This window comes from Amblyraja radiata, chromosome 1 (genome assembly GCF_010909765.2).
Source record: "Amblyraja radiata isolate CabotCenter1 chromosome 1, sAmbRad1.1.pri, whole genome shotgun sequence".
Lineage (NCBI taxonomy): Eukaryota > Metazoa > Chordata > Chondrichthyes > Rajiformes > Rajidae > Amblyraja > Amblyraja radiata.
Window position 1 is genome coordinate 67,507,090 of NC_045956.1, and position 23,364 is coordinate 67,530,453.

Genomic DNA, 23,364 nt, shown 5'->3' on the forward strand with positions numbered 1-23,364 from the left:
CCTTCTTCATACTGATGTCAGGGGATGGCACAGAACAGGTTAAAGGAGCACAAGCAATTGGCCAGCATATTTGGTAATTGTTGACATTTGTGGCATATACAATGCACACTTTGCATTTTCTAACAAAGGCTGTTATGGTTGGGCTTTAAATTAATGTCCAATTTCCAACTCTCTGCTAAAACGGAAAAATAGTTAACATTTCAGTTAATTGATCTTGCAATCTGCATCTGAAATGGAACTCTATTTCTTGTACCCAGATGCTGCTTGACCCAATGAATGTTTCCAGCTTTTTTTGTTTTTATTTCACTTTTGCAGCATCTGTGAAATATTGTTTCTGGATCGAATAATTATTTTTTGTTCCCTCCAGGGAAACCAAATTCTGAGTGGCCTTTCTCTGGATGAATATAAAACTACCCTGAAAATGGTTGAGCAGGCAATTCTTGCTACAGACCTAGCAGTCTACATGAAGTAAGTATTGAGAGAGTCAAGGCCTGTGGGGAGCAGGTAGGAAAGTGGACAAGGAAAGTTGGCTCATCCATGTTTCTATTAAATGGCAGGGGTGGCTCGAGGAGCTGAATGGAGTACTCCTGTTGCTGTACCCAATAGCCTCAAGTAGTCAGGGTAGAAAGGTAGTCAATAAGGTAGAAGCTGAATTGCACACATTCAAGCTGAATTAAAACATAAAACATAGAAAAGTACAGCACACGACAGGTCTTTAGATCCACGTCTGCACCAAACATGATGCTGAGCTAAACTAATTTCAGCTGCCTGCATTTGATCCATACGCAGTATATTATTGAGCTTAAACTTTGTCCCTTTCACCTTAAGGATATGCCCTCTAGTCTTTGACATTTCCACCCTGTGGAAAAGGTTCTTACCCTGTTTGTACCTCTCATAATTTTATAAACTTCATTCAGGACTCCACTCAACCTCTAACGTAGCAGAGAAAATAATCTAATTCTATCGAACCACTCCTCCTACCTAATGCCTCCTAATCCAGGCAGCATTCTAGTAAACCTCTTCTGCACCCTCTCCAAAGCCTCCATATCCTTCCAGTAATGGGGTGACCAGAACTGCACGCAGTAGTCCAAACGGGTGCTGTCCAGAGTCTTATAAGCTGCATCATGACTTCCTGCACATACTCAATGCACTCTCAAGTTGTGAAATCTATACCTCAAATTTCAAATTTGTGTTTCAGATAACAGAAGTAAAATTGTTGTCTGTATTTTATATTTGGTACTGTAAGTAAATTCACTTGTCTGTATAATCTGTCACAATTGCCCCTCACAATGGAAATATCAAACAATGCATCGTACAGAATAAATATAATAATGCCTTCTTATCAAACAACATTGCTGAAAATATTGGTTGCTGGTAGAATCTTAACCATGATAATATGAAATCTCCCTGCACTCTTTGAATAATGCAATGGTTTCTCTTGCATACACAAACCTCAGTACAAAATAAAGGGGCCACTTGAATGAAATGTTGAATGGTCCTATATTGGAGGAATTATAGGAAGTTGAGAAAGAATTGTAGCAGGAATAAAGCTTGGGGACGCATCTGACAGCATGGCCAAATAGTTAGATTTTAGGAAGAATTTTAGAAGTCACATGAGAGTGAGCAGATAAAACCAAAATGTGTGAAGGTTTGTTTGCCTAAAAGGGATGTGGAATGGAGCATAAGTTGTAGGAGCAGAATTTGGCCATTCGGCCCATCAAGTCTACTCTGCCGTTCAATCATGGCTGATCTATCTTTCCCTGTCAACCCCATTTTCCTGTCTTTGCTTAACCCCGACTCCCTTACTAATCAAGAAGGGTCGGGTACTTTTCGGCGCCGCTGTTTCAGCACCGCCGTTTTTGATTGTCCCCCCGTTTAATATAAATGTAGGTTTCTGTTGTCCCCTATAAATTGTGTCATGAATTTTCCTATACCCAAAATAAAAATAACCAGCCGGTAACTAATCTTTATTCATCTAAACTTTCATCTTAATTAAGTATATAACAATAATAAACCTGAAGCTAAACCAGTAGAATGCATTTCGAGACTTTGTAATAATTTACTGTCTACATTGTTAATGATTGCACTTTAAAAATGATTTGTTTTTACCCTCAATCTTCTGCTCTCTACCTGGTTGTAGTGGTTTTGGGTGTGTTTAATGAGACGTTCTCATGAATTAGTAAAAGATCGGCGCCTCCAAACGGAACAGCGGTGCCGAAACGGCGGCGCCGAATGGCACCATTCCGATCAAGAATCTATCAAACTCCACCTTAAAAATATCCATCCACAGCCTTCAGTGGCAATTCAATAGAATCACCACCCTCTGACTAAAGAAATTCCACCTCTCTCCTTTCTAACGGTACGTTCTTTTATTTTGAGGCTATGGCCTCTGGCCCGAGACTGTCCCAGTAGTAGAAGCGTCCTCTCCATATCCACTCTATCCAGGCATTTCACTACTCGGTAAGTTTCAATGAGGACCTACCCTCATCCTACTAAATGGATCATCATATATTAATCCAATCATCCCTGGGATAATTCTCGTAAACCTCCTCTGGACCCTCTGCACGCCAACACATCCTTCCTCAGATATGTGCCCCAAAACTGCTCACAATACTCAAAATGAGGTCTGACCAGTGCCTTATAAAGCCTGAGCATTACATCCCTGTTTTTATATTCGAGTCATCTTGAAATAAATGCTAGCATTGCATTTGCCTTCCTTACTACTGATTCAACTTGCAAGTTAACTTTTTGGTAATCCTGCTCCAGCACTCCCAAGTCCCTTTGCACTTCTGTTTTCTGAATTCTCTCTCCATTCTGGACTTTCAAAAAGCCTTTGACAAGGTCCCACACATGAGATTAATGTTCAAAATTAGAGCACCTGGTAATGGGGGTAGGGTATTGACATGGATAGAGAACTGGTTGGCAGACGAGAAGCAAAGAGTTGGAATTAACGGGTCCTTTTCAGAATGGCAGGCAGTGACTAGTGGGGTGTTGCAAGGCTCGGTGCTGGGACCCCAGTTATTTACAATATATACTAGACTAAGTGGGAACTGTTGGGTCCGAGCTTCACACAGGAGGGCTGGTCCCCCAACGCAATATTCCACCTCTCCACCAATTCCAAAATTGGTGGCCAGTGTGGGGGAGGGGGGGGGGGGGCTTTCTGGAGTGCTAGTATGGGTGTTGAGGGTTGAAAGGACTGGTTTCCAGAGGGCTAGTATGGACATTGTGGGCCAAATGGATTCTAGGGCTGGCGGCTCAGTCACTCAAGGCTGGTGGTTGACTCACGGCTATTCCTTGAGCAGTGTGCAAGGCCACCAAATTCGAGTGCAGTTTCATACTACTTCAAGCAGGGTGCAAGGCCAACAAATTTGAGTGCAGTTTCCTACCACATCAAGCGGGGTGCAAGGCCACCAAATTCGAGTGCAGTTTCATATCACTTCAGGCAGGGTGCAAGGCCACCAAATTCGAGTGCAGTTTCCTTCCAGGTCAAGCAGGGTGCAAGGCCACCAAATTCGAGTGCAGTTTCCTACCATTTCATCCAGGGTGCAAGGCCACCAAATTCGAGTGCAGTTTCCTACCATTTCAAGCAGGCTGCAAGGCCACTAAAGACAGAGAGTCATGACCTCTCCCTCCCCCTTCTTGCAGAGACTGAGCTACGCCCACACTTCCAGGTTTTATAGTCCCTCCTGCCAGAAGGGGTGTGGCCTTTGTGGCATGATTGACAGGAGAAAGAATCTCAACATATTTTAAACACTAATACCTCTTTCATGTTTCATCAATGGGAAAAATCCTCGGCACCTGATGAACGAAGGGGGACTCACCTGATGAGCGAAAGGCAACTTTAGCATTCTCAAACCAACTATTCAATTAGGCAAGGCAACTTTTGCATTTTCACACCAAAAAACACTTTTAGCAAGCATTTTCAAACCAAAAACCATTTTACCAAGCATTTTCATCACAAAAACCACTTTCAGCAAGCATTTTCAAACAAGAAACACTTTTAGCAAGCATTTTCAAAACAAAAAACACTTTTGCATTTTCAAACCACATTAAGGGCACTCACAGTTTAGTTGACATGTGTTCAGTGTTATTCACAGTTCAGACTGAGAGATGTGACCCTCTCACATCTTGCAGAGACTGACTGAGGCACCCAACTCTTTTATAGGGTTTATAGTCCCTCCGGAAGGGGCGTGGCCTTCAGGAGAGATAATCTCAAAATGTTTTAAACATTAATAAGTCTTTTATTTTTCATCAATGGGAAAAATCCTCTTGTCCTCACCAGCGGAGGGGGACTCTGAGTAAGGTGGCCAAAAATCACAGCCGGAAGTGGCAGTGCTTTTTCTAAAATCAATATACAGTGCAACAGGAAGTAGTCAAGATGATACTTTTAATAATATAGATTAACGATTCAGACGAGGGAATTAAATGTGAAATCTCCATGTTTGCGGATGACACAGAACGGGGTGGTAGTGTGAGCTGCGAGGTGGATGCTATGAGGCTGCAGGGTGACCTGGATAGGTTGGGTGAGTGGGCAGATGCAGTATATTGTGGATAAATGTGAGGTTATCCACTTTGGTGGCAAGAACAGGAAGGCAGATTATTATCCGAAAGATGTCAGATTAGGAAAAGGGGAGGTGCAACGAGACCTGGGTGTGCTTGTACATCAGTCACTGAAAGTAAGCATGCAGGTACAGCAGGCAGTGAAGAAAGCTATTGGCATGTTGGCCTTCATGGTGAGAGGATTTGTGTTTAGGAGCAGGGAGGTCCTACTGCAGTTGTACAGAGGACTGGTGAGACTGCACCTGCAGTATTGTGTGCAGTTTTGGTCTCCTAATTTGAGAAAAGTCATTATTGCTATTGAGGGAGTGCAGCGTAGGTTCACCAGGTTAATTACCGGGTTAATTGACGGGACTGATATATGATGAACGAATGGGTCAACTGGGCTTGTATTCACTGGAATTTAGAGGATGAGAGGAGATCTTATAGAAACATATAAAATTCTGAAAGGATTCGACAGGTTAGATGCAGGAAAATGTCCCTGTTGTTGGGGGAGTCCAGAGCCAGGGGTCACAGTTTAAGAATAAGAGGTAGGCCAATTAGGACTGAGATAAGGTACCAAACGTTTCCACCCAGAGAGTTGTAAATCTGTGAAATTATCTGCCACAGAAGGCAGTAGAGGCCAATTCATTAGATGTTTTCAAGAGGGAGTTAGATTTATCTCTTAGGGCTAAAGGAATCAAAGGATATGGGAAAAAAGCAGGAGTACTGATTTTAGATGATCAGCCATGATCATATTGAATGGCTCGTTCTTTAGTAACTTGTCAGTTTCTTTGTTGAACTAAATTAAGGCGCATGTTGCAATCAAAAGCGCTTGAACAATTGGTTGGGAAGAAAGCCAAACTGTAAGAAAGACGGCTGGCTCGAAGGGCAGAAAGGCCTTCTCCAGCACTTATTTTTCTATGTTTCTATTTAGAAAATCGTCTGCGCCTTTATTCCTACTACAAAATGCATGACTGCACACTTTGTTGCACTGTATTCCGTCTGCTAGTCCTATACCCACTCTCCCAACCTGTCAAAGCCCCTTTGCAGAGTCCCTGCATTCTCTGCACTACCTACATCTCCACCTATCTTCAAATCATTAGCAAACTTGGCTACAATGCCTTCAATTCCCTCATCCAAATCATTGATAAACAAGTTCAGGAGCAGAGAATAGATATACTCAAATGGGAATGTGGAAGATCACTTTATTTACGACAAATTCATAAAAGGCATGTAGGTGTTAGATGATTTCCTTCGGTTTTCATTGGGGGCAGAGTACATATAGAAGCTAGCCATAATGGGATAATAGGGGTGTGGGACTTAGCACAAGAGAAGAATTACTTCGGGGTTTACAAATGAGGAATTCCTGGCAAGGAGAACATTGGATTAGCCCCTTATCTGATGCATCAATGGGAGGGATGGAGGGGTGTGTGTGGGGGGGGGGCTTGAGGGGGGGGAGGCGGGGGTCAAGTGTCAAGAGTGTTTTAATGTCATATGTCCCACATAGGACAATGAAATTCTTGCTTGCTTGGCTGTTGGGAAGAAGCTGTTCCTGAACATGGATGTTACAGTTTTCAGGTTCCTGTACCTTCTTCCCGATGACAATGGTGAAATGAGTGTGTGGCCAGGATGGTGTGGGTCTTTGATGATATTGGCTGCCTTTTTGAGACAGCGGAGGGGATGGTGCGGGGTGTGCGAAAAACCCGGGGTGTGAATAACCTGTAGGGGAGGTGGGGGGGTATTGGCTGCCTTTTTGAGGCAGCGGGGGGAGGGAGAGAGGTGTGTGAATAACCCGGGGGTGGAGAGGGCGGGGTGTGAATAACCCAGAGGGGAGGGGCAAGGGGTGTGAATAACTCGGGAGGGGGCAGGGGTGTGAATAACCTGGAGGGGGAGGGGTGGGGAGTGTGACTAACCCAGTGGGGGGAGGGGACTGGGGGTGTGGCACTCGGCAGCTTGAGAGGCCAATGTGATTGGTGCACTGAGAGTGGCATTGTGACATCATCATTGGAAAGTCCTGGAGTAAGGCTGTGCGTGAGAACTGTTTTTTGCCTTTTTTTAAAACGTGAATCGTCAATAACTTTTGAAATGCGAAGGGAACCTGTTTATTGCGTCGACCGAGTTAATGTGTAATAATCTGTAAAAATTTCAACTCTAGCTCATAGCGTTTTCACGAACGCAGAGAAACACAAACGGAAACACACACACACACATACACACGTATACATACATACAAGATGAGACTTTCATAGGTATATAGATATGTAGGATTCACTTTGACGTGTTTAACCTACATGAATTAAGATTTTTTTTTTTACAGAAGCCTGACACAATGGTTTTATGAAATGAAGAAATATCTATCTCATCCACAGTTTGACACCCAGTCAGATGGTAGTGTTGTGATTTCGGTTATAGGTCAAATGGAAGCTCTTTTTTTGAATGTTTTTTGATCATTTCACACTTGGTTGTAATCTGGTAGAACAGACCTATATAGGATCCATTTTGGTAATAGTCACAGAATGGGCCGGCTTTTCTACCAGGCTACTGCCTAGATGGTGGAATCTATAATAATGCAGAGAAAGAAGACCATGTAAAACATGTTATGTACAATCTAATGCTGCTACAATTCATATTTTTAGGAGAAGAGAAGAATTTTTTGAGCTGGTGAAAACCAATCGATTTGACTGGGAAGATAAAAGTCATAAAGAACTGGTAATGTAAGTAGCAATCTTAAGGGCCTGTCCCACTAACACGACTTTTCAGCGACTGTCTTTGACCTTCATGCTTGAGGGCACTCGCCTGAAAAACCTCGAGCTGGATCGACCGTCAGCGATGAAACCGCGAGCTGGATCGACCATTTGCGCAGGCACACACACACACACACGCTCACACACTCACACACACACAAATACATCGCAAAGGCGGGAGACAGGGAAAGCGGGGGAGCGCTGTCTGAATTCACACCTGCGATGAACAGGAAGGTAAAAGACGGCTGGCACAGTTACAGTACGTCCTTTAGAGAGCGCGGAGAGGGGGAGGGGGCGAGAAGAGGAGAGGGGGAGAGAAGGGGGGGAGAAGGAGTGGAGTCACTTTTAAGAAGCCAGCCAACTTTTAATAAAGTTTAGCTGGCATTTAACATTACCAGTCGGTTTACTTACAGTTTTTTCTCAACGAGCTTTACCATTGACTATCTTCGATTACCTTCGATAGCCTTCGATTACCTACGATAGCATTACGACCTATTACGACCTACCTCAACTAAACCTACAAGTGAAAAAGTATAGATTTTTTTCCATGGCAACCTTTTTTTACTTGCGGTCATTTTTCAGCTTGCTAAAAAAAAACGTAGCGACCTAGCTGAGACCTCGCGTACTCGGGGACTACTCTCGAGCATGAAGGAGAGTTACAAAGACCTCCTAGGACCTCGTGTCAACCATGCTGCGAGTATGAGTCGAGGGCAAACTCTACTAAAGTTGCGAATTCGGTCCCCGCAGTGGGACAGGCCCTTTATATATCATTAATGCACTAAAATGTTATGCCAAAATAATTTTATTCAATTGTGCCTATAAGTGACTAGGATTTAAAATTAAAATGGAGTAAATGCCATGTTATTGTTAGATTTTCCATGGTAATTTTCATTCAGTAAAACCCAGATATGCTTCTGCATGTGTTAACATTTAATAGACAGTAGGCCAGATGAAGAAAGCTAAATATGTCAACGCTTTCTTTTAATGAGAAACATTGCGAAAGGTAATTCATTAGAAAATATAGTAAACACAATGAAAAAGTACAAAGAGCATTGCAAGAACAAAATGCAGTAATTTGCAAACTAAGAGTGTTATTCTAACAATATCTGAAACAGTTCAACAAAATCTAACATAACACGGTTGTCACATCATGCACCACCACCCCAGTTGTGTTCAATTCAACTGTTAGTAATTTAGGAAGGAAGCATTGGCTATTTAGGAAATCTGACAACAATTCACCAGCACAGAAATTGGACTAGAAGGATCTAACGTTGTTAGGGCAACAAGCAAGTTGTTAGGTGTTGGGTGTAAATTGCCTATAGTGTGTACATGTGTGGCAGACATCTTGGGAAGATTGATGGAAAAATGGAGAACATGTTACAGGTAAAATGAGTGCTGAATTGGGATTGCCCTGAGTGCCAGTGTACACCTCCTTGTGCTGAAAAGCCTGTTTCCATGCTATATGAAAATAAGATTATGATAAAGAAGGTGGGAGAACAATGGATGTCGTTTACTTACACTGTAGAAGACCTTCAGTTAGATGGAAACAACAGGTTAATTAAAAAAAACTAGAGCAAATGGAATTTAGAGAGGTATCCTGGCATGGATAGCAGATTGATAAACAGCAAATAAGCATATTTGGGCCAATTTTGGGTGAGGAGTCTGTAGCTAGTGTGGTATAACAGGAATCAGTGTTGGAACATAGTTATTCACAATCAGTATAAATAATTAGAATTAATGGTAGTGAGAGTTTGCCCTCATTTGTTTAATGCACACTGAGGTACAATAACAAAACAAAAAAACCCTATGTTTTGCATGCTATGCAATCAGATCAAATAATGCTATTCATAAATACAATCGTTAAACTAAAGTACAATAGGTAGTACAAAGGGGAAGATAAAGAATACAGAATAAACTTCTCAGCATTGTAGGGCACCAGTTCCATAGATCAAGTCCAATATCTGCAAAGAGGTACAGGTGAATCAGACTGTGCCGTAGCTTATGGTTGGACCATTCAGAAGCCTGATAACAAAGGGGAAGAGGCTTTTCCTGAGTCTTGTGGTGCATGCTGTTATCTCCTTTAACTTCTGCTCGACTGGAGGCAGGTGAAGAAGGAATGACCGGGACGTGTTAAGTTGTTGATTATTCTGGCTGTTTTTCCGAGGCAGCATTGTGTAGATGGAGTCAATGGTGGGGAGTCTGCTCGGTGTGATGGACTGGGCTCTATCCACAACTTTCTGCAATTTCTTGCAGTCTTTCATCACAGTCTGTTCCCAAACCAAGCTGTGATGTAACCCGACAGTGTGCTTTATTTAGTGCATCTGTAGAAGTTTGTAAGAGTTGTTGGAGATGTGACTAATTTCCTCAATCTCCTACGGAACGTCAGGCAATAACATTGCTGCCGCTTCAATGTGGTTGGTTACGACTGATCATTGGTAATATTAACTCCAAGGACCTTGAAGCTCTCAACCATTTCTACTTCAGCATCATTGATGCTGATTGGGGCACATTCTCTACTACACCTCCTGAAGTGATAGGTCCTTTTGTCTTGCTAACATTGAGGGAAAGGTTGTTGTCCTGACACCATGTTATTAAGTTCTCTATCTCTTCCTGTACTCTGTCTTGTTGTTTACAATGGTGTCATCTGCAAACATATAACTTTAGAAATAAAAGTGAAACTACATATTTCATTGAAATGAGTAAAGGGAAATGGAAACTTGTTTGGGAGGTATTGGACTGTAGATTGCACAATCACAAATTGTGTAGCAGTCAAAATGAACAGGACAAACTTGTTCTTACAGCTAATTTTCCACCTATGATAAATTGCACCAGTCTGAGTTCGTGCTTCACTGATTATAAACCTACATATATTTTAATGGAAGGTGTGGTTGCATGAATAGTGTGGCAATTGGAATAATAAGATAGAGCACCAATAGATGAAGCCAAAAACTTTAGTTTTATTAGGACTGGCATGAATCCAGGAAGTTGTGATACGTGGTTCTCTTATTTTTGCATTTGTTTGTGATTTTTGAGTTTGAAATTACTTCTAACGTTGTAGAGGCATACTTCCATTGTTTCTCTTTTTATATTGACTAGTCCTTTCCTTATAGTTCCCATTGATTCTTTTTTTGTTTAGGATTTGTAATGTCTTTAAGAAATCCCATTGTATATCACATTCAATTACTTACTTTTATTTGGAGTTACTTTTATAGAAAGAAATACAGCGGCTGATTTACACATATCAAGACCCACAAAATAATACTGTAGATATACAACAGCTCTGAAGTAAAGGAAAAGATGATACTTTGGGTTGGAACCCTTCTGAAGAATAGCTGAAAGATAGAGGTGTGGGGGGAGGAGGGGAACTTGAGGCAAGAGATGATCAGAACAAATCAGAGCCGGCAACAGATTACCTTGGGATGGGTAGAGTCCAGAATGGCCCTTTGTTGGCTCGAGAAAGATGAGAATGCATTTTATACCATTTTTGTACTACCAAACTAAACTCCACTTGGGTGCATCCCAAATGCCCAATATATGGCTCTGTCCTATACACCTCAATGGCAGAAGTCAGATCTGCTTGCACGAGGATAAACTCTCAGAAAGCGGCCAGCCCAGATGGAGTCCCTGGACATGGACTGGAATCATTTGCCAATCAATTGGCCACAGTCTTCACCAGTATCTTCATTTTCTGACTTCTGCAATCTGCTATCCCCATCTGCTTTAAGGAAACCTCCATAATTTCAGTGCCCAAGAAAAATAAACAACTTGTCTTAATGACTAATGCCCAGTAGTTCTAACATTAACTATAATGCAGTACTTTGAGAGATTAGTATTGGCCCACATTTGTGCCAGTATTCTGAACAATCTAGACCTCTGCAATTTGCATACAGGAAATGTATGTATTTGGAGAACACTTTGTCTTCTCCTGCATTCAGCCCTAAATCACCTTGACAATAAGAACACCTATGTCAGGATGCTATTCATTGACTATAGCTCAGCTTTCAACCCCATAGCCATCAACGTGAGGTACATTCACAGGTGGAGGCCAGGTCCGCTGCAAATGATCCCGAAGGCCTGCTATGATCTCCGCAAAGTTATCAGGGATGCCAAGAGACAATACCGGGACAAACTTCTGTCCCATCATAATCCCTCAGAGAATGTGGCAAGGTCTGATTAAGATAACTGGCTACAGTGCAATTCAGGCAACATCATTGATGATAGTGCGATCCTACCCGATGAACTGAAAGCTTTCTGTACTCGCTTTGAGCAGAAGGCCATCAGGGCGGTAACATCCTTCAGACTCAAGTGTGCCTCTTCCTAGGGTCACCATAGTAGAGGTTGGAGCGGCCTTCCTGACGATGAAACCACGGAAAGCAACTGGCCCAGGCGGAGTTCCAGGCCGTGTCCTTAGTCGCTGCACAGACCGGCAAGCGGGAATATTTGCGAACATCTTTAATCTTTCCCTACTCTGTTCTGACATACCCACTAGCTTCAAGTGGACCACCATCATCCCGGTGCCAAAGAAAAGCAAGATTTCATGCCTTAACGACTACCTTCCAGTGGCCTTGACTTCCACCATCATGAAATGTTTTGAGAGGCTGGTTATGGAATGCCTTAAATCCGGTCTACCAAGCAGTCTTGATCCACTGCAGTACGCCTACTGCCACAACAGGTCCAGAGATGATGCTATGTCCCTGGCCATACACTCATCCCTGCAACATCTGGATAAGAGGGAAACCTACATCGCACTCCCATTCATAGACTACAACTCTGCCTTTATTACCATTTATCCCATCCAAGCTCGTCGCAAAACCCGCGGGACTCATCATTCATCTCTGCAACTGGATCCTCGACTTCCTGACCAACAAAAACCTCAATCAATGAGGATAGGGGACAAATCATCCTCTATTATAATCCTCAACACTGGTGCTCCGTAAGACTGCGTTCTCAGCCCCCTTCAATCCAATTCAATTTACAAATTTGCTGACGGTGCTATCATTGTGGGCCGGACATCAAATAATGATGAGATGAAGTACAGGAATGAGATTGAGAACCTCGTGATGACACCCTTTGTCTCAATATCAGCAAGACAGAGGAGATCTTGATCGACTTCAGGAAGCGAAGCAGTTCGCATACCCTGGTATGCATTGATGGAGCTGATGTAGAGATGGCTGAAAGCTTCAAATTCCCAGGAGTCAAATCACAACTTGTCCTGGACCACCCATATTGAAGCAATGGCACAAAAACACACCAGCAGCTCTACTTCTTTATAAGGCTTAGGAAGATTGACATGCCCCCTACAACTCTCATCAACTTCTACAGATGTGCCGCGGAAAGCATTTTATCAGGATGCATCATAGCATGATTTGGGAACAGCCCCATCCAAGACCACAAGAAATTGCAGAGAATTGTGGATGCAGCTCAGACCATCACACAAACCAACCTCCCTTCCGTGACTCCATTTACACCTTGCGCTGCCTTGACAAGGCCAGCAGCGTAATCAAGGACTAGTCACACCCCGGCCACTCCCTCTTCTCCCCTCTCCCATTGGGCAAAAGGCATAGAAGTAAAACACATAAAAGGCATAGAAGAAACACATATGGTACCTCCAGATTTTGTGACAAATTATTCCCTGTTGTGGTTAGGCAACTGAACCATCCTCCCAACATCTACTGGCTTTATCTTGCACTAAACATTATTCACGTCATTCCCTTTGCCATGTATCTGCACACTGTGGATAGCTCGGATTGTAATCATGTATTGTCTTTCCACTAACTGGTTAGCATGCAACAAAAGCTTTTCACTGTACCTTGGTGCATGTGACAATAAACTAAACAAAACTAATCTCAACGTAATATCCGAAAAAGCCTATTCCTAAAACTCTGGCCATTTGCATTAGGACTTCCATCTGCAACTGGCTTCTGGATTTCTTGATCAACAGACTGTAGTCAGTTAGAATTGGTCATTGAATTTCCCCCACCCTGACCAATCCTGGTCCTTTGCTCTACTCCCAATCCACCCAAGACTATGTGGCCAAGTCCAATGCCAACTCAACGTTTTAAGTTCATCAATGAGAACACGTTTGTCGTCAGCTTTCCAAAAGCGATGAAATGAAGTAGAGGAAAGAGTTTGACCCCCACCCCCCATCAGTCTGAAGAAGTGTTTCGGCCCGAAACGTTGCCTATTTCCTTCGCTCCATAGATGCTGCTGCACCCGCTGAGTTTCTCCAGCATTTTTGTGTACCTTCGATTTTCCAGCATCTGCAGTTCCTTCTTAAACACGAAAGAGTTTGAGAACCTAGTGTCAAGGTGTCAGGACTATAACCTATAACCTAGCTCTTAATGTGTGCAAGATGAAAGAGTTGATTGTTGACGGAAGGAAGCAATTTCCTGTAGACCCATGGTTGTGGCAAGGTGCAATGCCAGCCTGAACTTTATCTTTGTTGATGCCACTGTTATTAGTAGGATCAACAACAACGATGCGAGGAAATACAGTAAACAGATCGGGAACTCTGTGTCATGGCGTCAGGACAATAACCTAGCCCTTACATCAGCAAGATAAAAGAGCTGTTGATATAATCAAGCCAGGGTGGGGGGGATAGCACAGAAGAGTGTTGGGGTGCATCAGCATATTTACTTTCTTAAGCATCGGCGAAGATCTGGCAAGACAGAAAGACCCTGAACTTCTAGCAGGGGGCAGATGAGATTAATTGATTAATTTGAAAATCCTGAAGTTGCTGATTGAGTTATCATTATCCTTTTGAAAGTACAGCATAGGAAAAATCTCTGACTATGATGTTCATGTAAGCTAATATCATGTACACGTACATGGTCTATATCGCTCCATCACCTTTATGTTCATTTGCCGGCCTAAATGTGTCTTGAACATCACTATTGTAATTGTTTCTACCCCTCCACTGGCAACACGTTCCAAGTACCTCCCACTATCAGTTAAAAAACTGCCTCACAAATCTTTCTCAAACTTTCTCCATCTCACCTTATATTATTGCCTTTAGTATTTGACATTTCCACCCTGGGAAAAGACTCTACCTATCATCGATGCCTCTCATCATTTTATATACCTATTAAATCTTGCCTCAACCTCTGACACTTCAGAAAAAGCAATCCAAGTTTATCTAACTTCTCCTTGTAGCCACTACTCTTAAATCCAGTCAACATTCTGGTGAACCTCTTCCGTACCCTCTCCAAAGTTTTGACATCCTCCCTGTGATGAAGCAACTAGAGCGACACACAATACGCCAAATATATTTTAGAATATTACCTGATGCAGTAGCCAGAGGAAATTCTTTACTATTTCTGTTTAAATGAGTGCAGAATGACAATGAAAATGTGAACTTACTTCCATGTGTTTAATAAAATGTCATACATTATTAACATTAACAGGGCAATGTTGATGACAGCTTGTGATGTGTCTGCAATAACCAAACCTTGGCCTGTTCAACAAAAGGTAATGTGTATAGTATCTGTGTATAATCATATAAATATTAGTTTTAGAAACATGGTCAATGGATATAATGGTCCAGATGTTGCTGTCAGCGCCATAGAAAAGTTAATAATGCTCCCAGTCATAAGCAGTACAGCAATTTCGAGCATGGGCAGATGAGATTAACATTTGAAAATCCTGAAGTTGCTGATCGAGTTATCATTATCCTTTTGAAAGGACAATTTTATATCTGCCTTGAAATGGGTTGAATGTTTAGTTTAGTTTAGAGATGCAGCGCGGAAACAGGCCCTTCGGCACACCGAGTCCGCGCCGACCAGTGATCCCCACACATAAACACCATCCTACACACACTAGGGACAATTTACACATAACCAAGCCATTTAGCCTACAAACCTGTACGTCTTTGGCGTGTGGGAGGAAACAGAAGATCTCAGAGAAAACCCACGCGGTCACGGGGAGACAGTACAAACTCCGTACAGACAAATCTCCAGGACTGGACAATGTTATCCCCTCTACCCTCAAGCTCTGTGCCGAACAACTGGCACTAGTCTACACAGACATTTTCAATTGGTCCCTGCAAACCTGCACTGCCCCTGCCTGCTTCAAAGCCTCCACTATTGTTCCCCTACCCAAAATGCCAAGGATTATTGGTCTTAACGACTACAGGACTGTCGCACTGACCTCTGTAGTCATGAAGACCCTTGAAAGACTTGTGTTGGCCCACCTGAAAAATATCACAAACCCCTTGCTGAACCCCCTGCAGTTTGCATACCAGGCCAATAGATCTGTGACCTAGATCAGTGACAATAGATCAGCGACGCAGTCAACCTGGGCCTGCACTTCATCCTCCAGCACCTAGGCCACCAGGGGACCTATGCAAGGATTTTGTTTTGTGAATTTTAGCTCTGCATTCAACACCATTGTGCCAGAGCTACTACTCTCCAAACTCTCCCAGTTGACTGTGCCTGAACCCCTCTGTCAGTGGATCACCAACTTCCTGACAGACAGAAAGCAGCATGTGAGGCTGGGAAAGCACATCTCGGACCCGCAGACCCTCAGCATAGGATCACCGCAAGGCCGCGTACTCTCCCCTCTCCTTTACTCTCTCTACACCAACGACTGCACCTCCACGGAACTACTCTGTCAAGCTTCTCAAGTTTGCGGACGACACAACCCTGATTGGACTGATCTAGGATGGGGAGGAATCTGCCTACATACAGGAAGTGACACAGCTGGCCTCCCGGTGCCATCGCAACAACCTGAAGCTCAATGCTCTTAAGACAGTGGAATTGATTGTAGACTTTAGGAGAGCTCCCCCTACCCTCACCCCACTCACCATCAACAACACCACAGTCACATCCGTGGAGTCATTTAAGTTCCTTGAAACTATCATCTCCAGGGACCTTAAATGGGAGGCCACCATCGACTCCACAGTCAAAAAGACCCAACAGAGGATGTACTTCATGCGGCAGCTGAGAAAACACAATCTGCCACAGGCAATGGTGGTCTAGTTTTATGCTGCCATCATAGAGTCTGTCCTCACCTTCTCTAACATGGTCTAGTTTGGCTCATCCACCAAGCATGACATATCCGGAGGCTGCAGCGCATCGTTCGATCAGCCGAGAAGGTTGTTGGCTGCAACTCCCCCCCCCCCCCCCATCGACGAAATGTACACTGAAAGGGCCAGGAAGCGTGCGGGTAAGATCATCTCTGACCCCTCTCACCCTGGCCACAAACTCTTTGAAGCACTTCCCTCTGGAAGGCAACTCCAGACAGTCAGACATAAAATCAGCTTTTTTCCACGAGCAGTAGCTCCACTCAACAGCCAAAAGTCTGTAGCCTCCGTTTGCTCTGGTATTTTATTTAATTCTTCACATGTTTAAATTATAATGTTTTATTTTTAATTGTCTACTCTATATCGTGTTGTTACTTGCGAACAAAGCACCAAAGCAAATTCCTTGTATGTATACATACTTGGCTAATAAAATTTATTCAATTCAATTCAATTTATTCAAATCAATTATTCAATTCAATTATTCAAATCAATTAATCTCATTTGGCTGTATAAATTGAATATATTCCGCGTCATTTGTCTTCCTCTAATTGGGTAGATTTTGGCAAGTACCATTTATTAAATGAAGATCATGATGCAGCCTGATATTCCCGATCTTGCCAGTGTTCCTGATTTTGTAAACAGGCATCTGCAGTTCATTGTGTCTACATTTTGCCAGAGTTACTGTTGAGGTAATTTTCGAAAATGGACAAAAACAGCCCAGGACAATCCAGCTTTTCAGTTTTCAGTAAACAATTGTGGCATGTGTTACTGCACCTAGTGCTGGGTTAATATTCCTTGAGAAAAACAATTCCATCACAACCAAAGTGTTTCAAAGCAAACCAGCACAACAGACTATGTTGCACTGTGTTTTTCAGACTGCTGAGCTCGTGGCAACAGAATTCTTTCAACAAGGTGACAAAGAAAGAGAAGAGTTGAACATTGAGCCCATTGTAAGTATCAGATTTTCATTATTTCTATAAAATGACCAAAATACAGGTCGACATTTGTTTTGCTAGGTAGACAAAAGTGCTGGAGAAACTCAGCGGGTGCAGTAGCATCTATGGAGCGAAGGAAATAGGCAACGTTTCGGGCCGATACCCTTCTTCAGACTGGTGTAGGGTGGGGGGGGGGGGAGAGGAGGAGCCTATTTCCAGCATCTGCAGTTCCTTTTTAACCATTTTTTTTTGCTATCCTGTTTTGAAATCCAAATGTGTTTCTGTTTAAGTGACATGTAGTAAATAATGATTGCGAATGATACATTGATTTTTTTTTAAATTTCCATTTGAAGGATTTAATGAACAGAGAAAAACGTGATCAAATCCCCAGCATGCAGGTTGGATTCATTGACGCAATCTGCATTCAACTATATGAGGTAATTCGTTCCAGTATTTCATACTTCAGAATTTTCATAGAATAATTTCTTCTCTATTTATTACGTGCTTCTGGATAGTATTCTCCCCCCAAAAAACCTCCTGATAAGTTTCATGTAAACAATATTTTTGACTTGGACAAATTAGGTGTGGGCCTTGATGCAGAAGACTGGATTTGAGCTCTCAGTTGTCAGTTTAGTTTATTAACCGAGGTACAGTGAAAAACTTTTGTTGCGTGCTAACCAGTCAGCGGAAAGACAATACATGATTACAATCATGTAATTGTCAGTTCTTACAAGTCCTTAAATACATTGTTGCCTGTTCATTTTCTTTCTTTCTCGTCATATGATGAGACAAAACCAAAACAGAAGAAGGCTGAGGACTGAACTTATAGAGGTGTACAAAGCTCTGGTGGCACAAGCTGGGTGGCGGTGTGAGCTGTGAGGAGGATGCTATGAGAAGCGGAGTCAGGGGATATTGTGAGAAGGCAGGAACGGGGTAGTGATTGGGGATGATCAATCATGATCACATTGAGTGGCGGTGCTGGGTCAAAGTGCCGAATGGCCTATTCTTGCACCTATTGTCTATTGTATAAAATCATGAGAGGATCAGACAAAATGGCTCTTCACAGATACTTTATCTTCTCAGCATATTTCCCTCAAGGTTACACCACATAGCCATGAAGCTATCTTCAGCTATGCTCTCACTAATTGTCAATCACATGACCTTTTTCTCCATGCTACTCAGTAACTCACAGATTTTTTTTCCTGGGATAACAAAAGGACATGTTAAATGTAACCTTAAATTCCTCAAATAACTTAAGAGTTACACATATCCCACATAATTCCTTCCAGAAATATGACAAGAAATTAGATTATTGCGTATTTGGGTTGGCCACATTTACCTGATCCTTTAAATGTTGTTATGGTACCTGCCTCAAGTACCTCTTATGGTAGCTCATTGTGTGGAAAAAGTTGCCTCTCAGATTTGTGTGAAATTGTTTTCCCTCTCACCTTAAACCTGTGTCCTCTGGTTCTTGATTCCCCTTCTGTAAAAGATTCTATGCATTCACCCTATCTATTCCCCTCATGATTTTGTACATCTCTATGTTCACTCCTCAGCCTCCTTCCTTCCAAAGAATAAAATCCCAGCTTGTAAATTCCTCTAGGGCCTCCGCATGTGGCAGCCTCTGCCTACAGTCTGTCTGTTTTTCCATCTTTTTTAAATTTTTAGTCTGTTTAAAAAGTATGTGTTGGAGTTTCCTAGTATTTTTATGTGGGGGAGGTGGGTAGTGTAAGGGGGAAACTGTTTCCCAGTCACATCCTGGCGAGGATGCGACTATTCTCCAAGTTGCGTCCTCGCCCCCCTCGCGTCCTACCAACTGGATTGACGCGGCCTTTCCTGCCGGAGACCAGACCAGAGCTTCAGCAGCTGTGCAGCACTGGATTCACTGCAGAGCGGACAATGCCATACCTGGATCGTCGTTTGAAGCTCCAGAGTGTTGGGCCTGCTGGTTCAACATCGTGGAGCTGTGGTTTGCGGAGCTCCCAGCCGCGGGCGGGCGCTGACTTCAACATCGCGGAGTCCTGGGATCCCTTTGCTGAGGGCCGCCAATGTGAATCTCCGCCCAGCTCGGCCTGTGGACCTCGGGAGCCGCGGTCTCCGGTAAGAAGTGGCCGATTCGTAAGTCCAAGCCTCTGAGGGTGTTCTTCCGTTCCGACGTCGGAGTTCCATCATCCCGGCGAGAACGCCTGAACATCGGGCCACCGTTCCGGCGACTGCGGGGGGCTCGGGAGGCCTCGACCACGGAAGAACATCAAAGAGGAGGATGACTGAACTTTGTTGCCTTCCCTCACAGTGGGAAACTTTGATTCTGCTGTGCAGGGATGTTTATGTTAAAGACTATCGTGTTCTGTGTTCTTTTTTTATTTGTATGGCTGTATGGTGACCCCAAATTCCACTGTACCAATTGGTAAATGTGACAATAAATGTCTCTTGAATCTATACTCATGCCGTTGGGACCTGGGAGCACTCTCGTAAATTTTCTCAGCACTCTTTCGTGCTTAATGACATCCTTCCTTTACCAGGGTGTCCAAAACTGAACTTAATACTCCAAATGTGGCATCCCCACATCCCAACTTGTATACTCAAAACCTTGACTGATGAAGGCCAATGTATCGAAAGCATTCTCAACCACCCTATCTGTGATGCCACTGTCAGGGAAGCTTGTACCTGGGCTCCTAGATCCTTGTCCTCTACAACAGTCCCCAGGGCCCTGCCATTCACTGTGAAATAGTAGAATGTTAGAAAATAATTATTCTAATCATGCCCAGAAAAGTTTTTCTTTAATCTTTTCTAATCTTTATCTTTCTGATATGTAGTTATTGTTATAATATTTTAAAGTTTATTTGTACATCGCTGATTCATTACATTTGATTGTTGTTTATTTGTCTTTCTAGGCTCTGGCAACAATTTCTGAAGCTTGTCTCCCATTGCTTGAAGGCTGCAGGAATAACAGAAAGAACTGGGAAATGCTAGCTGCACAAAACCTGGTGAATGGAGAAAAGAAGTAACTGCAGATGTTGGTTTAAAACGAAGAAAGACAAAAAGCTGGAGTAACTCAGCGGGACAGGCAGCATCTCTGGATTTCGCGTCAAGACCCTTCGTCAACCATTATGGTTTCGGGTCCAGAGATGCTGCCTGTCCCGCTGAGTTACTCCAGCATTTTGTGTCTTTCTTAATTATCTACAGTATTTGATGGCCTATTGCGAAAGCTAAAGTTCAGTGAGAAATAGGAGTTAGCCTGGAGTAAAGTCTAGTAAATATTTAGAGTACTTCAACATCTTACTGGTGGTGTTATATCCAATCTCACACTGACATATGCTCTTATTTTCAATTTATTTTCTATCACTTGTATGATTACAAAATAACCTCCATCTTTCTGAATGTACCTGTTGGTTGCTGATGAATTAAATAAATAAGCAACCATGTCTTTTTACACCTTAAAAAAGCCAACTTACCACATTGACCCAATATTTTCATGTAGCAGGCATATTGTCAATGCTGAGTTTTTTTATTAATGTATAGGTCAAACACAAATACACTGGTCAAGGATTACTCATAATAATCATGATAATATGACACATATTTGCACAATGATTAATCATTTTTCTAACTAACTGGTTCATTATGGTTATTTCAATGGTTTGATTACTGCACATGCACAGAATTCTTGTGGCGTTTTCACTGCATATATGAATATGCAATTTATATTTGATGCTTACTTCCGAGGAATAAAAGGAAAAAGTAGCAGTGTGGCCTAGAATGTATGTTTACACAGATAAGAGCACCTTTACTTGTTAACCAATTCATTGGCTCCTTTGAACATGTTCTCATTTTATTTAAAAATATCAAGATTATGGTACACAAAATGATATTTATCTTTTGATCTTGCATGACAGGGGAAAGTAAAAGTGTGTGAAGCCACATTTTACGGCATTTCTAGTATGTTTTATATTGAATAGCATGTTATCACTTTCAGAGTATATATATTAATGTTTGCTGCGTGAATGTAAGTCAGGAGCAAAAGAGCATAAACAATTTATTTTGTATGTTGTAGCCATTGATATTGTTGGAGATACTTTTGCTCAGTGTTGGCACATATTTAGTTATTAATGCAAATTTATGACAGATGTTAAAATAGTTTGAGCACAAGTTCACTAGTACTGTGCACCTGGTTTTGTGACTTTATTCCCATCCCAGGCTCCCTTCAATTGTGGTTTCCCTCTGGAAACAAGACTGGTAAAATCACAAATTCCTTTTTTATAAATTGTGACCCAACTAATCACCCATGTTTACATTATAAATCTGCACCTACCTGCAATCATTAGTTTTGTTTGCCAGTGATAACATTCACATCAGCTAGGACTCCTAAAATTGTTAAGTAGGGTCAATTTCTAGACAACTTTCATAATTCTTAATGGATAAGACCACCTTTACTGGCTAGTAACTTTCCAGAGATACAAACCTGTTGTTAAATATGTAAGCTTGGGGACAGAAAGGCATTAATTAATATAAATGTTGATGCATGGAGTACTCTTTTGTTTTAAAGAAGTTAATACAAAGCAGAAGCCTACTGTGCTACACCATCCTTCATAACCATGTCAGTCTGAATTGCCAAAGATGAAGAGTTTCTTAGTTTAGATAAAACACCAGGATTATAGAATTACTAAAATGTGAATAGTGCAATGATTGTGTGAAGTAGCGCCCTTGCTAATACTTAAAGTGACATCTCTGCTCAAAACCAAGATATAAAACATGGTCTGAAGAAGGGTCTCGAACCAAAATGTCACCAATACCTTCTCTCCAGAGATGGTGCCCGTTGCTCCAGCATTTTGTATCTATATTCAGTTTAAACCAGAATCTGCACTTCCTTCCTACATATAAAACGTGTCTATCCCTATTCATAATAGTTTGTTCTCCATTCTAGGTAGAAAATACTTAAATAAAAATATTACTAGATCATTAATACTATTGCATGAAGCTTCCATGTATAGTATATAAAAAATAACTTAGTTAGAAATCATAACCTAGATAGCTCATGGCTATTTACAAGTGTATGATTTAACACAGTGATTGGAAAAGCAGCACTGGAGGGTTCACTCGATTAGGTTTAAACACTGGTCGTGAATAATATCTATAAATTTAATTTGTAATTCTAAAAAAAATCAAGGTTAAATTATTCTTGTGGCACATTCCTCAACAGTTCTACCGTTTTCAATTTTCCTGGGAATCTGGGTGAGAAACGTAATTTAAAAAGTCCACATTGATTCCTTACATTTTCTGGTTATTTGTAGTCTTAAATTATAACAGGGAACAATTGATTCTCAAACAATCACTAAGAGGAAGAGAAAAACGGTTGCAGGTGCAACATCAAAGGAAAGATTGGGTAGAAATGTTGGAATGTTTCATGAGGGTATCTTGAAGCGAGTCTGATAACGTGATCAAACAATGTGATCAAATAGTTGAGCAGCTGTAAAGCTGCGGTTTTAAATATTTGGATGGACAAAAATTAGATACATATTTTCATAAAATACCTTCATATATATCAAGTTGTCAAACAGTTGTGTGATTTCTGTATTCCCAGGGCACTGTAAAAATATCAGTACCTGATGAAAATTTCCATGAGATCAAGTGGCACACCATTCAGCTTTGTATTTTTAAGTCATAAAATTAGCAATAAATGCCGTTTGTTTATTTTAGATTTTGATTACTTATCACTCTTGAAAAGACTAAATTTTACTGAGTTGCGATGCAGTTAATGTCAGCATAGTTCAACAAGAATGATATTGTTCATATGTCTTCTGGTTACAACATGACCATGGATGGATGGCATGAAATTGATTCTAATTTAGCATTAACGTGGCGTCTTTTCTCTAAGAGGCCACAGTAATTCCTGGAAATGGAAGTAGCACATCTCAACATACTGTTGAAGCAAATGTAGATACAAGAAATCAGAATGAGAAAAGGGCAACCAATCTCGGCAGAAAGGATGCATTTGACCGGGTGTAATCTAAAGGATTGAGCAAAATGGAGGTCAATGGGATCAAAAGAGAATTGATAGTAAGCATATGTGGAAAAGCTTGCATATCCCTCATTAGTCATCTCAAAACCCATAGAACTAGAAGTCGAA

The 23,364-nt window shown here is 41.9% G+C and overlaps 1 protein-coding gene across 2 annotated transcripts in view; it reads left to right on the forward strand.

Annotated features, from left to right (window-relative positions):
- pde5a (phosphodiesterase 5A) overlaps positions 1-22,933 on the forward strand; it is a 131,144-nt gene extending 108,211 nt beyond the window's left edge. For both annotated transcript variants that reach the window (XM_033023575.1, XM_033023584.1), the window contains exons 16-21: positions 368-468; positions 7,176-7,253; positions 14,687-14,750; positions 17,178-17,252; positions 17,591-17,674; positions 20,132-22,933. In XM_033023575.1, the coding sequence (XP_032879466.1) occupies positions 368-468; positions 7,176-7,253; positions 14,687-14,750; positions 17,178-17,252; positions 17,591-17,674; positions 20,132-20,245 (516 nt within the window). In that variant the 3' untranslated portion in view covers positions 20,246-22,933. The remainder of the gene's footprint in view (positions 1-367; positions 469-7,175; positions 7,254-14,686; positions 14,751-17,177; positions 17,253-17,590; positions 17,675-20,131) is intronic.
- Positions 22,934-23,364: the final 431 nt, after the last annotated feature.